Here is a 17,054-nt window from a genome sequence, read left to right on the forward strand (position 1 = left end):
GTCCCAGGGACTCCAAAAAGGGCGGGTACTCTGAACTGCTGTTCGGCGCATAAGCGCAGACAACAGTCAGGACCCATTCCCCAACCCGGAGGAGCAGAGACGCAACCCTTTCGTCCACTGGGGTAAACCCCAACGTACAGGCAGAGAGTCTGGGGGCTATCAGAAAGCAGACCCCGGCCCTCCGCCTCTCACCCGGAGCAACTCCAGCAAAGGAGAGAGTCCAACCCCTCTCAAGGACTTGGGTTCCAGAGCCGGAACTATGTGTCGAGGTGAGGCCGACTATATCTAGCCGGTAGAGCTCAACCTCTTCCACAAGCTCCGGCTCCTTCCCCGCCAGAGAGGTGACATTCCATGTCCCAAGAGCCAACTTCCGTAGCCAAGGATCGGACCGCCAAGGCCCCCGCCTTTGTCTGCTGCCCGATCCACACTGCACCGATCCCTTCCGGATCCCTCTGCGGGTGGTGGGCCTGCAGGGGGACGGGCCCATGTAGCCGGTTCGGGCTGGGCCACCAGGCGCTCGCCCATGGGCCCAAACCCCAGGCCTGGCTCCAGGGCCGGGCCCCGGTAACCCTCCGGGCCCGGTACACGAGTCCTTGTTAATATCCATCATGAAGGGTCCTTTGAACCGTTCTTCGTCTGACCCTTCGCCCAGAACCAATCTGCCATGGGAAACACTACCAGGGGCAAAATGCCCCCGACAGCACAGCTCCTAGGGTCATTTGGGCACTCAAAGTCCTCCACCACAATAAGGTGACGGTTCTCGGAGGAAACAGAAACATGTTTGTAAGGCTCTTTGCAGAGAAACAATAAAAACAGCAGCACACAGTGGACTGCTGATGGTTTATTGTGTTTAACAGACCAGACCGAGGCTGCATCCCATAATAGTTATAAACCACAGCCTCAGATGTTGGTCTGACAGAAAACACAGCAAGAAAGCTTTTCAGTGAACGGTGCTGCACAGCGACACATTTACAGTGCAGATCATACAGCAGGCCACGTGTTCATTAGACACAAAGCAGAAACTAAATAAACATGCACGTTATTAATTGCTTTATTATTAGACTATTGTTTATTTTAGGAACTCAAATATACAGGAAGATACTATATTTTACATTTATACAGAAAAATTCTGAGCTTGGCTTTAGAGCAGATTCTGTATTGACATCCCTGCTACCTCATAAACTGTGATGTGTTCCTGTATTAATGGGACCTGCTGCTCTCTGTGCTGCAGCTCTGAAACCTTCATGTTTACATCAGTGTTTTATTTCACAAAAACATTTTGTTACTGCTGAGAATATTTTTTACAACACAAACTCTGGTCTGATTTATTCATGAGCTGCTGTCACCAAAAAGCGTCCTCGTCTCGTCTGACAAACAGACTGAACATCGACTGTGGCAGCTGAACTTTAACCAGCAGAGGCGAGAGGTCAAAAGTCGTTTTAATCACGTCTTTTAACGAGAGAAGAGTCCACCTTTGCTAACACACACACGCACGCACGCGCGCGCGCGCGCGCACGCACGCACACACACACACACACACACACACACACACACACACACACACACACACACAGTGTTGGCAGGAGGTCAGCTGTTGTAATTAGTGAAGAACAGATCAGAGAGGAGGATGATGATGATGAGGATGATGGTGAGGAGGGGGTAATTAGCAGCAGAAGGTGATGAAGGTATCTTCACTTTCATTCTGAAGTTGTTGCTGCTCAAACTTCAGTTTCACATGAAGGTCATCACGTTACAGGGAAACATTTCATTAACGTGCTGCGTGATTAATACTTTGAAGTTTTACTGATCTTTGACTCGCTCCGTCTTCATTATGTAAACCTGTACATTATACAGGTAGCCAATCAGAGAGGGGGGCGGGGCCACGAGGGGAACAGTTGGTCTGATAATTGAGAATTATAATAATGATCAAAACTACTTCAACAAAGCGTCATATTACCTTTATAAATAAGTCAAACTTTAAGGCTACATCTCTTCATCTTTTCTACACAGCAGCAGAACAGTTTGTAAACTCAACATCTGATTTATTATTGTCTTATAAAGTAGTTGCCGCTGACATGTGGAGGTGTAACGTTACACAACAGTCATGGTTCTGTTTATACCCTCATTGCGCAGCTGTAGGTAAAAAATGTTGGCATTGGCGTTTCTGCAAACCACAGATATCATTTAAGATTGTATGTTTCATACATATTATATCAACGTTTCCTAAAGGATGTAATTCAGATTACTAGTATATGAAGTGACTTTGTCAATGGGAGGAGGAGGGGCTGGTGGATGGTGAGGTGAGACGCTTGCCACGCTGCAGACCACAGTTTGAGACCAACAAACTACAAAACTTGGTGTTTTTTACAGTCATCAGCAGCATTTTCCAGCAGCGACTGTGGCACAAAAAACAGGTATTTTAAGGCAAAGTATAATGTTTTTCCAGCTATAACATAAACCTAACCAGGCTCAGACTGGCCATTGAGGGATTCTGGCAAATGCCATATGGGCCGCCCCACCTTGAGGGCCAAAAAACTACTACTAGAAATGAAAAACAAAGATGTAGGGAAAAAGAGGAAAGACCTGTCAGCTGCAGCCCGTTTGATGTTCGATCAGGAGAGACTCGTTCTGAGAGAAAATATTCATTTATTTACATGTGAGCAAAAGTATGAGAAATGTGAAAAATCTTTGGCGATTAGTAGGGCTGTACCCAAATATTCGGATATTCGAATATTCGTTTCTATGGGTAGGTATTCGTTATGAAAATTTGGTATTCGATATTCGTTTTTTTATTTACTTTTTTTTTTAACATATTTTTTTGGTGCTAAATGTAGTCTTTTTGTTGTTGGTAAATGTAGGTTATCAATAAAAATCAAAACTTTTAAATTGCATTGTTAAAAATGTGAAAATATAGTATAGCCTACCAACTGAGCTTGTGCGCACGGCACGCTTGAGCGCATCCGTCTGAGGCTGTGGATCAATGCCAAGTTTTACCACTTTATCACTATTCCCTCTAACTTGTAGCTGTTTTTTCGTTATCTTTTGAATTTAATATGAATTATGGAACCGTTTTTGTCAACGTTTGTTTCCCCCGTTTTGTACAATAAATTATTGTTTAAAGTTTCAACAAGTTTCTTTTGGAGTGCGTGACACAAGTGTGTTTTGAAAACGACCGCGGACTGTCACCTGCTCAACGCATCAGTACCTTCGGATGCCATGACAGTAATAGCCAATAATGTCAAAATATCATTTACAGACCGATTTAACAGACGATCACTGCTGCCCGACCCGCAGGTCCATTTGCGGGTCCCGCGGGTTACGGGTCGACCCGCGCATCACTACTCAGCTCAGTCTATAAGGCTGTACACAACAGTAAGGCTATAGACATTATATTCTATTCAGGCCGGCAGAACCAGCAGCGCATCGGCTCTACAGTGCACGGCACTGCTGATTAACCATTTTATTGCAGCACAGAGTGTCTGCCAGCAACCAATTACTTGCAGAGGCTTCCTACAACTTGTTTCAACGGTTCCGATTTAATCAGAAGACAAATTAAACAGGATGACTAGCCAATGTGAAAATCAAAAGAAAGCATAGAATAATGTACTGAAGGAGACTGTTGTGCCATCACATTTTTTTGTGGTTTGAGAGCAAAGATCCGGTCGCCGCTGTGCAAAACTCCGCAATACAGTTAGGTCCGAAAAACCCCCGGAGTCCCCCCCGCCGTGAAGGAATATTTGAATATTCATTATAAATTCTGCCGAAGGTCCGAATGTTAAAAAATGGTATTCGGGACAGCCCTAGTGATTAGACCCCGATCGTGATGTGATATATTCCAGGAGGGTGGTAAAGACATAGTAGAACAGGTGGTGGTGATGATGAGATGAAGAGGGAGCTGAGGATCTGGATGTGAAGAGGAGTGGCTTTTGATGAGCTCATCCTCAGCTCTGGATAAGATGACTGGAGGTGATGAGGTGGAGGAGGGCGCGACCATTCTGCCTACAATGATGCTGACAGGAGCAGAGAGGAGAACAGATTTAAAGTTTGGCAAAGTCTGATTGGCTAACCAGGAGAGGAAACACCCACAGTCAGCTGTTTGGTGGAGGCGGTGGGATAGAGAGAGAATTGTGAATAGATAAAGAATGAAGACAGTCTTCCTGGTTGATACGATAAATAACGTTGCTATGGATGCAGTTGTGATCACGGACGCTTGGTGATAGCAATGAAATTATTTTGAAATCAATGTGGGGTGATGCAGGACCCCTCCCCCCTCTGTGCATCACTCTCTTGAGGTTCATTTCCCATCATCCCTCACTTATTGTGCTGTTGGCTTTAAGTGATAAAAATAAGAAGAATACATTTTATTTGAAAAGCGGCTTTCAAGACACTCAAGGTCACTGTACAATAGTAAACAAAGAAATGAATAACAACAAGGACAGACAACAACACAGAAGAAACAACACAGGGAAAAAAACCTCAGGAAATAAATGTACAGTGCAGTCACAGAGAGTATGCTAATTTGAACAGGTGAGTTTTTAGTCTGGATTTAAACAGTGGAAGAAAGTCAATGTTGCGGATGTCAGGTGGGAGTGAGTTCCTGAGTTGAGGAGCAGAGCAGCAGAAAGCTCTGAGACGGGCGGAGGGGACAGAGAGGTGGATGGAGGAGGAGGATCGGAGGGAGTGGGAGGAGGTGGCAATGTGGAGGAGATTGGACAAATATGGAGGGCTGAGGTTATGGATGGCCTTGAATGTGTAAAAGAGAATTTTGAATTGAATCCTGGATTTAACCGGAAGCCAGTGAAGCTGCTGGAGGACAGGGGTGATGTGGTGGAATGAGGGGGTTTGGGTGACGACACGAGCAGCGGAGTTTTGGACCATTTGAAGCTTATGGAGGGACCTGTGAGGGAGACCAAAGAGGAGAGAATTGCAGTAGTTGATGTGGGAGGTGACAAGGCTATGGACAAGAATAGAAGTGGTGTGGGGGCTGAGGGAAGGGCGGAGACGATTAATGCTGCGGAGATGAAAATATTATTGATATGAGAGTGGAAGGATAGTGTGCTGTGGAGGATGACACCCAGACTCTTAACCTGAGGGAAGGGGAAACGGAGGAGCTGTTAATTTGGAGGGAGAAACTGTCAACTTTAGATAGTGTAGATTTCGTGCCCACGAGGAGGATTTCTGTTTTATCGCTGTTGAGTCTAAGGAAGTTAGATGTGAGCCAGAATTTAATTTCAGAATGACAGGTGGTAAGGAAGGAGGGTGGGAGGGTGGAGTTTGGTTTAGTGGAGAGGTAGAGCTGGGTGTCATCCGCAAAGTAGTGGAAATGGATGTTTCATTTACGGAAAATATTGCCAAGTGGGAGGAGATAGATAATGAAGAGAAGGGGCCCCAGGACAGAGCCCTTGGGGCGCACCTGGAGTAACGTGGAGGGCTGGGAACTGAAGGACTTGAGTTGAAACCAGTCCGGGGGGGTGTGACAGATGCCGATGGAGGATAGTCTATTGAGGAGGATGGTGTGAGAAATAGTGTCAAAGGCCGCACTCAGATCAAGGAGGATGACAATAGTGTGTAAACCGTAATCGGCTGCCATGAGGAGACCGTTAGAGATTTTCAGGAGAGCAGTTTCTGTGCTATGGGAGGGGCGGAAACCAGACTGCAATTGTTCGTAGAGGTTTTATTGAGTAAGGTGAGAGTGGAGTGGAGTTGCGACCATCTTTTCAAGAATTTTGAAAATGAAGGGTAGGTTAGAGATGGGGCGAAGATCATTGTAGTTGTTTGGATCTAGACCAGGTTTTTTCAATAGTGGGGTGATGGCTGCAGTTTTGAAGAGAGTAGGAACAATTCCAGTGGTAATTGAGGAATGGATGATGGCGGAGAAGAAGAGGAGCAGAGGGGAGAGGCAGGGTTTGACCAGATTGAGCTGACAAGTGGAAGGCTTGGATTTGCAGATGAGGTCAGAGATTTCAGATGCGTCAGGGAGTTGGAAACTGGAGAAAGGCTGACAGTGGGAAAGAAGTTCAGAGGAGACTTAGACTTACATACTTTATTTGTCATTGTAAAAGAATTTACGAATACAAGTAAAAGAATACGTCCTTCCATACATTCCAACACACATTCACACGGTCAACCAATCAGTCAAATCAAAACAAATCAAAAGTCAAAAGAGCCATTTACAGTGCCATTGTGTGCATAGAGGTAGATTTAATTTAAAAAAAAGTGACCATTTACTTTTAAAAATAGTAATATATTGCACATAAAAACATGAAAGTGCTGTATTGTCTATACTGCACAGTTTTTGAGTTCATTGTTCAGTGCGGTTATGGCTGTGGGGTAAAAACTGTCCAGGAATCGTGTGGTGCGTGTTTTGATGGATCTGTATCTTCTGCCAGAGGGCAACAGTTCAAAAAGGTGATGGGCAGGGTGGAAAGAGTCTTGGATGAGGATGTTGTGTGACTTCTGCAGACAACGTGAGGTGAAGATGTTGTTCAGGGCTGGTAGTGGGGGAGGTGGTGATTTTCTCTGCAGTTTTAATGATTTTCTGCAGAGGAGGAGAGAGGTAGAGAACCAATACTTAAGTGCTGGTGGATTTTGTGATTTTGTCAGTGAAGAAGTGCATAAGGGAGTTACAGGTGTCATGTGAGTACAGGTGGGGGGGCAGAGAGTCAGGGGATTGGAGAATTTTGTTGAGGAGTGAGAACAGAGTCTTGGTGTTACCTTCATTGGAGCAGATCAGGCCGGAGTAGTAATTTGACTTGGCGATTGACTCCTTATAGTGTAACAGGTGAGTTACATATCGTTCTTTGTGAGCAGTGAGACCAGATTTTCGGTAGAGTCGCTCCAGTTGACGACATTTGGCTTTGATGGACCGGAGTTGGGGGGTGAACCAGGGGGCAGATCGAGGGAAGGTAACAGACCGTGTTTTCACTGCAGCAAGACAGTTGAGAATGTTGTTTAAACCATTATTGTGATGAGTAGCCAGTTCATCAGGGGTGGATGAGTGGTCAGGGATCAGATCTGGGTGATGCTGTCAAATGTGTGTTGGTTGTGTTTCCATTCACAGATCTTACACAGTGGAGCAACACCAACACCCTGTCCTAGTCTTACACACAACCCTCTCTGTGTTGTAGCTGACAGGAAGCCGCAGGAGGGTTTCCCAGCTCCACTGTTTCATTTTTCACTGTCTAATACATGTTATAGTGGATTTAGTGTTTGTTTACTTACACTTATATATCACTCCTCAGCTCCAGCAGCAGAAATAACATTAGTATTTATGTTTGATATTGTGGCTGTAATGACCCTGCTGCCTGCAGACCCCACACGACCCTGTTAGTACGACATGATTTTCAGATATAAGTAATTAGCATGAATCAGCGATTACTAATAAACTGATGGATGTATGTTAAAGCCTTAATAATGCAACAGAAAGATGTAGTTAATTAGTAATTATTGAATGATAGATCTGGTGTTTGTTCATGCAGATAATTAGTAAAGAACAGCTGCAGGTTCATTAACTGTTACTGTTACTGGGCTGATGGATGTTGTTCTGCTGCTGCTTACTGTGCTAATAAACAGACGGAGGTAATTAGAGAGGAGGCGGCAGAAAGTGAAGCAGGTCCTTAATTAACTGAACAAACATAGTGAAGACAACAGAAACTGAGAAAGAAAGGAAATACAAACAGACTTCTCTGTTTTATCTCAGAAACATCTGCACTGTTATTCCTCTGGAACCAGAAATCTCAGCTGATCACTGATTGTTCAGGTATTAAAATCAGCTGTTTACTCACAGAGGGCTGTTTACCTGTTTGGAAAAACAATCAACCAATCAGAGATCTTGAGGTAGGTTTAAGAGCTGTGATTGTAGCCTGCAAAAGTCTCCAGAAGGAAATTGAGCCACTGTATGTTTCTGCAAAGCGTGGATACATTATATTTGTGTGTTTCATATCAGTTTGTAAAGCAACGTAGTCTATGAGCTGATGTTGTGGTGCAGAGGTGGAGGGGATGGTGGAAGGCGGCTGGAAGCTACAGACCACTGCAGGGCTGTCAAAGACCAACAAAACCTGTTGTTTTTTAGCGAGATATTGCTGCATTTCCAGCAGGTTTTCAGCCATGAAACGTGGGTATTTAAAGGACCCGTCACTGTATTTCCAGCCTGGATAGTGCCATGAGAAGCAGTTGTTTTTTACCTAAACCAAACCACATGTTACGTACAGCTTCTTTGGAGCGTAAAGTTTCAACATATCCACTACATAATATACAAATGTAATGTATCTGCAGTTTGCAAAAACATACAAAGCTAACATTTATTCTGGTGACTGGTTTGTTAAGTGTCGTGTTCCTTCATAAACCAGCTAACTACAAGAATGTTCTAAATGAAGACATTTTTTTAATAAGTTTCATAAAATCATTTATCATTCTGTTCTCTCAGTTTTAATGTCTGGTAGTCCACCATAAACTTTTTTGTCCGGTCTCCTCACCACCTGTAGTTTTTGTACATGATCAAAATTTTCTTTAGTATAATTTCTCCTACCTGACGCTCAGTAACGTGACATTAGTTCTTTTTGGTTCTCTTTTGCAACATAACAGGATGCTTTCAGACTATTTCAAACAAAGTGGATCATCTGGGGTAGTTAAGCGTGGATAATGTTAGTTGATTCATGAAATGAAGGGAAATTAATTGATTTGTGGCACACTTTTTAATCTTTGGGTTAGGGGATAAGTGTCAGGTACTTTTAAGTCAACAGACTCAAGTCCAAGTGAAGTCACAAGTCGTCGGTGTTAAAGTCCACGTCGACTTTCACTTTTTTTTTTTGATTTTATCAAGTTGAATCTGAGGCTGCTTTCACACCTGCCCTGTTTGGTTCAGTTCAATGGAACCCAAGTTGGTTTGCCCCCTCAGTGCGTTTCGTTTGTGCAGGTGTGAACACAGCAAAACAACCGGACTGAGACCTTCTTGAAGAGGTGGTCTCAGTCCGGTTCCAAAGGAACTCTGGTGTGGTTGGTTTGTGGTGAGAAGGTGTTCTGACCTGGATGTGAAGCAGCTGCAGTCACATGACACATTGTTTGGGTTAAACATGAGCATGTTACAGTCCTGGAGGATTATTAATGTGCACCTCCTCCTGTACTGCCTTAATATGCACATTCAGCACATCCAATGCATCAAAACATTGTTTTCTAGTTGGAGCCGCGCCTCGTTTTCAAACTGTATGGTTTGACTAAAATGAACAATGACAGCAATATAGTCCACGATGAGCAGCGCTAAAATCAACCTGCGTAGTTGTCCCTCCATTGTGACATTAGAAAGTGTCACATTTATCTTGCAAGTGTACTCTTCTTCAACGTTTGCTTTACTTCCTGGATTTTTCCCACATGGAAATTCTGACCAATCAAGAGCAGCTTTCTCACACAAGGCATTTGATCTGGTCCTCTTGTAAATGCTGCCGTGAGAACACGAACCAACTCTAGGCAATTATACAACTTTGGAACAACATGAGTCCCTGATTCAGACCAAAGGAGACGACTCTAGGGCTGACAGCAGCCTGAAGTCATCAAATTTATTGAAGTCATGTGACTTGAGTCCACACCTGTGCTCATATCACAGGAACAGAATGAACTAAAGTAGAGTTTCTCTGTTTTGTTTTCCATCAGAAATGTTGTGACAGTTCTGAAGCCTCTCCTCCATCAGCTGCCGTCTTTAATCTTCATAGTTTAAAAGAGGAAATAGTTTCCACTCAGAGTGTGAACAAGACTGAGAGGCTTCACTGCATTTAAATTAGACCTCAGATCAGCCAGCTGCTGCTGCTGCCCTCATCCATTCATCCAAACCACACAGATCTGGATCGACCAGCACCGCAGACTGTTTTAAAAACAGGTGCAGTGAAACGTAGCCGAGGTTGATGGCAGGAAGGAGCGACGGACTGTTGGTCATGATGTTAAAAACAAGCTGACTCAAAGAGAAGAGACGGCTGCTCTTTAATGGAGTTTAAAAGTGTGTGTGTGTGTGTGTTGTTGCAGGGCTCTGGGCTGCCTCCTCTATGAGATGTGCTCCCTGACTCACGCCTTCCAGGGTCCAAACTTCCTGTCTGTGGTGATGAAGATCGTGCAGGGAGAAACCCCGACGCTGCCCAGTGGATACTCGGAGGATCTGAACTCTGTCATGCAGAGGTGAGGAGGACGCCATGCCAGCTTCTCTGAGACGTCACTGAGGATTTGTCTCCTTTTAGTAAGACAAACTCCGACTTATTAATATGCAAATACAGATAATTACTGAGCACACAGGAGGAATGGCAGTGATGATAATTAAGTTCTCCTCAGAGGAGGAACACATGGGCTGACTTATAGACTTCCGTCTCATGTTACTGTGACGAGTTCACTGTCATGTCTGCAGGAGGATAAAATGCACTTCATGTGGCTTTAGTTTTTCATGGATGTGAACCCAGGTTTTTGACCAATCAAAGAGTTTTCTGATCATCAGTTCTTTATAGTGTTGATGTTAAAAATTAATACACTGTGTGCAGGTCTGCTGCTTCACATAAAACACAGAGACAATGTTTGATATGCAAAAAAAAGGTCTGTGTGAAATATCAAACTGCACTACGTTAATAATTAAACATTAGAAATGAAACTGTCTCCAGACATGATGCTCTGTGAGGCTGCTTTGATATTTATATACATAAAAATATTTCTCTGCTTGTTGAACTCTTCATCGACACTGACCCACTGTTTTGTCTCTGTGAACCAGGATGCTGCAGAAACAACCAGCATCCAGACCTTCTGCTGCAGAACTTCTCAAGACCAAGTTCATGGAGGAGAACATGAAGGTTGGACTCTTTGAACACTGTAAACATGTGAACATGTTCCTGTGTGAAGAGCTGTGTGATGTTTGAGAGGAGAGCTTCAGCTGTTTTATGACTCATAACAATGACGACCAATCAGCACAGCACTGAGTGTGCTTATCTTGAGTCCAGCTGTTTGAGCTCCAAACCAAATGTGAAGAACATCAGTCGTCTGAGATCAGTGTTAATTTTGACAACTATTTTAGATTTAGTCTTGAGATTAAAATGTTTATTAGTTTTAGTCACATTTTAGTTATTTTTATGCTTCATAGTTTTAGTCAATGAAAAGTTATTCTGTTTTCTATTTGTTTTTCTCTTTAAACTAATCCAGTGAGGTTAATTCATGTCCCATAAATCAGACTCAAGGTGACAGGTTGTATAAAATAATGTGTGTGTCATGTCTCCAGCAGTGTGTTAATGTGTGTGTCATGTCTCCAGCAGTGTGTGACAGGTTTAAGGGCTGATTTAGGAGCACACACTTACTGATCATCATCTGAAAAGCTCAACATCTCTCTATTTATGCTCTCAACTAATAACTAATGTGAGCCAACTAGGATTTGTCCCCAGGTTCATTGTAAACTCTGACTTATCCATGTGACTGTTAAGAAGCAGAAACATAACTTGTTTCTTCATGTGCAACATGTTAGTCTGGAGGTTTAAACTGGTGATTCAAACTAAACTTTCATCTCTGTCAGAGAAAACTGATCTGAGTTCAGACTGTTTACTTACAGCACAGCTACACTCACAGATAACTGAGCCTCCTACCTGCCTGTCAAACACCATCAACCCACAAACCTTCTCCAGTCCGGACTGAGTGGAGTCCTGCGGGGTGAAGCTGTGAAGGCTGCGAGCGGAGCTAGCTGCTAACAGCCACCGCTGCAACTAACAAACTCCACAAATCCATTCAGCAGCTCCACCATCCACAGTCAGACACACACGGCTGATTATTTACTGCTGAATTACAGCTCACAACTCGCACCAACCCAAACATCCTGGTGCAGACTATTTACTGGAGTTTACCAGCCTGTCGCTCATCAGGCATCTGAAGATCATTACAAGCACGGCTGCTCTCGGCTTTCAATGTCCGACAGTCCACCAAGAACATTTTCATCACGTCTCGTCTTAAAACGTAACATAGTTTTCTTCTGAGTTTTTATTGTCAAGATCTATTTTTAGCTCGATTTCGTCTTGTTTTCGTCACTGAAAAAAGGTCGTTGATGAAAAATTTTCATCATAGCTTTTCGTCAACGAAATTAATAGGGTGAGCAATGGGCGCTATGTTTCCACATGTAAATGTGGCTAGCCGCCTGTCTGTCAAAAGACCAAACATTTATCTTCACCATCTAACAGTTCAATCAAGAGATCCTCAACACGTCTCTTGGCAAAACGAATTCAAAAGTAAAACACCAGTAAGCTTGTGTTCCTCCACCTGCACCCTGCAGTATTTCTCTTCAGCCAAATACTGACTTCAGAGGTTTTTCCACGAGGCAGTCAGACCATCAGTGTGTGACCACTCGTTAATTGATACCTCGTCACGACAGCATTTAATTAAGACTTGACAGCGTCTGAAGTGTTTGAAGTGTGTGTTAAGTTCCACTCGGTGGCACTGAGAGCTGGTGGACTGTGATCTGTACAGTGTGTGTGTCAGCAGCACACGCATGTACGAGCACTTTGACTCCATGTATTAAGGTACTTGTGGGTACTTGCAGGCTGACCCATTTCATGCATCATGCACACAAACACACACACACACACACACACACACACACACTCACACGTAAAGCCCATTACCCATAACACCATGGTATGAAATTACTCACATTCATGCATTTTCTCTCATTCTCACACACACTAACAGATGAGGAGTTTGTGTGTGTGTGTGTGTGTGTGTGTGTGTGTGTTGGTGTGTGTTGGTGTGAGAGCAGGATATTATTGTCATACAGTTCTTCATAAATCATGGCTGCAGGCTGGATGCTCTTCTTCCTGTGTGGATGCGCGGGGCACCTGAAGAGAGATAACACACTTACGGACTCGGTTGCCATGGTTTCTGCTGAAATATCATTATGCTGATAGGATTCGTTACTGCGCCGCGGCACTGTGGGGCATCACAGCGGAGAGAGGGGCTCTTCAGCTGAGGGGAAAACATTTAGAAACCAGAGTGACTGTCAGAGAGAGGAAGAGAGAGGAAGACGACTAGTCCGTTATCTCGTTTAATCTCTTGAGCTCATCTACATGTTAGGATGTTTCTTAAAATTGGTTTTGGTCAAAGTGGATTTCATCATTTTGGGTTTTATCATACGGGATAGAGGACCAGACACTAGGAAGATACTCCGACCTGAGGGAGAATAAAGCATGTTTTTTTCATAACTTACGTGTTATGAAAAAACTCTGACTGATCTCATGTATCCCTGGAAATAATCATGAGAACGTCACCAAACTCACATGCAAAACACACACATGAATTACAGCCGGAAATTAAACAGGAAATCAAAAATCCAAACGGTTTGTACATATAGGCCTGTGTGTCTGTCATTAAAGTGAGGAGAGTAATCAAAGTGTCATTTATATGAACCTGAGACTGTTATCTTATTATGAAAGTAGATGATTTGCCTCTTCACGTCTCCCTCTGATAGTTCTGTTCACATCAATACCAGTGAAAGTCCAATTTACTCTGCAGCTACAGATGAAAACACACTCTGGGTGCAGAGCTTTCATCCCTCAGCTGTTAACGAAAGTGGACCTGTGCTCCGCCTCGCCACGCTGAAAAGGAAACGGGAAGACTCAGAGGAGTAAAAGAACATTGAGAGAGAGGTGTTACACAGAGGAGTTGGCTTTTATGTCCAAAAAACAAAGTGGAGTCTGGAGGTTTGCTCAGACAGAAAGAAGTGAATTCTTCCAGGTGGATTCAGCAGCTAATCGCGTCCACTCACATCCTGCTGCTGACTCTGTGTGCAGTCACAACACCGCACAGTAAGAGCTGCTAAATGTCTCTACAAGGCCCTCAGAGTGTTTTTCATATACTTTGAAATGAGGTTTAAATTGAACTCCTGTATGATGTATAGACTCCCTCTCAGTCATCACTGATGACCCACCCTCACTGTGTTTATCTGCAGAGACTCTGCCCATCTGCCGGGGTTTTTAAAATTTTCTTCTAATGTGTTGAGGACGTTGGCACAGAGCGCTCAGATAAGGGTCAGGACTTTATTAAAAGGTAGTGACAGACCAGGTGCCAGAACGTAAGCGGCATGCATCCAAGAGGATGCAAATGTGGAGAGGCTACATGCCAAGTGGACAAAGCTTCACTTTCACTCTCACTGGCAATACTGATTACGAACAGGAGCCAGAGATTGTGGTGTAGATTACCTTTAACAGTAGTAAATCGCTTGTAGAGTCTCTGGATGGAGCTGTGTGGAGTGTAGTAAGTGTCCTCAGGTGACGTCACTTGAGTCAGCGTCAGTTGAAAAGTACAAGTTTGAAAGGTAAAAAGTTTTGGAGGTGTGGAGTCGGAAAGAAGTGAGACCTCTTTAGTCCGTAGCTCATCTCTACAGCAGGTTACAGGTTAGCTGCTAACAACATATCAAACCTGTATTTACAGCACAACTGTCAGAGGGAGAGGTGCATTGTGGGTAATGTAGACAGCCAGGTTTTGACACGGAAGACGAATATATGGGATAAAAAAGACGATAGTGTCTGATTAATGACTGTATATAGAGGTGGATGACTTGTCTTCACGTCCTCGCCCTGAACTGAGAAAGAAGCCAAAACATCCTGAATACAGCTGCTGCCATCTTGTATCTGTTCACATGTTGAGTCAGTAGGCGTTTCTCAATCTGAGTTCTTACCTGTACTTGTGTTCTTGTAGACTTGTGAAACGTCATCAGTTGCAGCCAAGGTACTGATCCAATTAAAAGTCCAGCCAAGTACAGTCCAAATGCCCAGATGTGAACTTGCTTTGCCCGTTCCATCGGGGATGCATCGGGAGGTGACTTGTATGGACTTTTGACAGCCAGTCTGAACTCCCAAGTGTGCAAGTCCGAACTTGGCATACTTGGTATTGAGAAACGCCTAGAGTCTGCGCAGTAGTGATCTCCAGGGTCTCCACCCATTCATCTGTCAGACCAATTGTGAGCAGCACCACTGATCACAAGCGCAATGATTGGCCCACACAGCTGTCAGTCCAACCCAGTCTCACTCCCAAGTCGTGGCAAACCGGCGCTTGGTCAGTGACCTCCGGCGTCAGACAGCGATAAAAGAAGCCATCCTTTCACGTCGGCATGATACATGGCTGGTGGATGTTACGGTTTAACATCACTTCAGGGCATCAGGGGAAAACACGGCTGGATAACAACAAAAGTTAAGGTGGCAAAAGCTCTAGTAAGGCAGGTTGGAGGGGTGGATGGGTCCAACAACCAACAACGTTCACCCAGGAGGCCGGTGTTCACTTCCTGCAAGATTCTTAAGCCAAACCCTGTTCTTTTTTCCTAAACCCAACCACGTCAAAAAACATCACTTTGCAGTGTTGTACTGACGTAGTGCTTTTATTTTGAAAGAGACTGTATCAAACTGTACATTTCCTGTGAAAACAGAAGTGTGTTTTGAAAACAGACAATGCATGTAACAGGCTGAAGTTGACACGGCGTCCCAGAAAGTCAACAACCAACGTTGAACATCATATCTCGACGTGTAAAGTCCATGACCAAACGTGGACATGTGACGAGGTCACAGTGAGGATGTGTTGAAACAGAAGCCCAAACATCCTGAACACAGCTGCTGCCATCTTGTGTCTGTTTACATGTTGAGCCCATTAGCCGAGGCGCTAATAGGTTCCTTCGGCGTCATTATCACCCCCTGAAGGGCGTGAAAAAGTGACAAAGTGACAAAGTGACATTATGTGACGACCCAGGAATGAGAACAGGATGTTTCACTGCATGCAGAACAACGTGTTTCTTTCAGTCGGCGGATTTACTGACATTTTATTCATTTTAACTTCATGATTTGTGAGGAATAAAAATCAAAAACACTAATTTTATTTTATTATTTTCTTCACTGAAGTTGTGGACAGATGTGGAGGAACATTTAAATGATTCAGATTAATAATAAAGATGATTTCTGATGTTTCACAAACATGAATCATCAGTTTCAAAATGTGTCTCTGTGTTTCTCCAGAAAATGAAGGACCGGTTTGTGTTTGTGTCGTCAGGAGGAGAGGAAGATGCTGAACTCATCGCCAAGAACATGTAAGACTCCTCCTCCTCTTCCTCCTCCTCCTCCTCTTGCTCATATCTGTTACTCCTCCTCACCATCATACACCTCAATTGCATTTTCCTGTTTATCATCCTCTACTCATCTTCATGCTGTTTTTCATCCCTTCATCTTGCTCTTCCTCTTTCCTTTTGTTCCTGCATCGCCTCCTTTCTTCTCTCCAGTTTCTCTCCCCTCCTGCTGTTATTTTTTTTTACCTCATTATACAACTTCTTCTCCTCTTCCTCCTTCCTTATTCACCTCACTTTCCTCTTCCTCATCCTCTGCTTCCTCTCTCTCACATCTTGTTCTTCCACCTAATTTTTCCTCTCCTTCCTGTTTTCTCTCCTCTCTTCTCCCTCCTTCATCACCCCCCACTAATTTCCCCTCTTCTTTTTCTTTGACCTCCTTTTCCAGCCACTGTTGCTCTTCCTCACACTTTCTTTCTCTCGCCTTCTTCTTGTTCTTCATCCTCCTCATCTTCCTCTTTCTCCTGTTCCTTCTTTTTGATGTTACTCACCTCCCCCTCTTATTCTACCTTCTCCTGTTCCTCCTGTTTTCCAGTTTTCCTCTCCTTTTTTCCTCTCATTCATTGCCTTCTGTTTTTCTTCTTTTACTTCTCAGCTTCCTCCTCCTCCTCCTCTTCCTCCTCATCTTTCTTTTTCTTTTATCTTAATCTTTCTGCCTTTTCTTGCCTCCTTCCTATTTTCTTCTGCGCATTCCTCCTCTTCATTATGCTTCTTTGTCCCTACTCTCTCAAACACACACACACACACACACAAACACACACACACACGCTCTTCAGTGAGTGGTTGCTATAATTAGAGCGGTGAGATGTGTCCAAATGTTAATCAGCTGTGTGTGTGTGTGGACACACCACTCGCTGTCAGCTCATCCATCTTCAGTACTGCTCACCAGACCCGCGGGATGGACAACCCCCCCCCCCCCCCCCCCCCCCCCCCCCCCCACCTTACTCACTCT

The 17,054-nt window shown here is 44.0% G+C and overlaps 1 protein-coding gene across 2 annotated transcripts in view; it reads left to right on the top strand.

The window, feature by feature from the left end:
• The window catches only part of nek11 (NIMA-related kinase 11), a 110,116-nt gene that overhangs the window by 40,449 nt on the left and 52,613 nt on the right, over positions 1-17,054 (top strand). For both annotated transcript variants that reach the window (XM_050046342.1, XM_050046343.1), the window contains exons 7-9: positions 10,012-10,161; positions 10,739-10,817; positions 15,999-16,069. In XM_050046342.1, the coding sequence (XP_049902299.1) occupies positions 10,012-10,161; positions 10,739-10,817; positions 15,999-16,069 (300 nt within the window). The remainder of the gene's footprint in view (positions 1-10,011; positions 10,162-10,738; positions 10,818-15,998; positions 16,070-17,054) is intronic.

Source organism: Epinephelus moara, chromosome 6, assembly GCF_006386435.1.
Source record: "Epinephelus moara isolate mb chromosome 6, YSFRI_EMoa_1.0, whole genome shotgun sequence".
Classification (NCBI taxonomy): Eukaryota; Metazoa; Chordata; class Actinopteri; order Perciformes; family Serranidae; genus Epinephelus; species Epinephelus moara.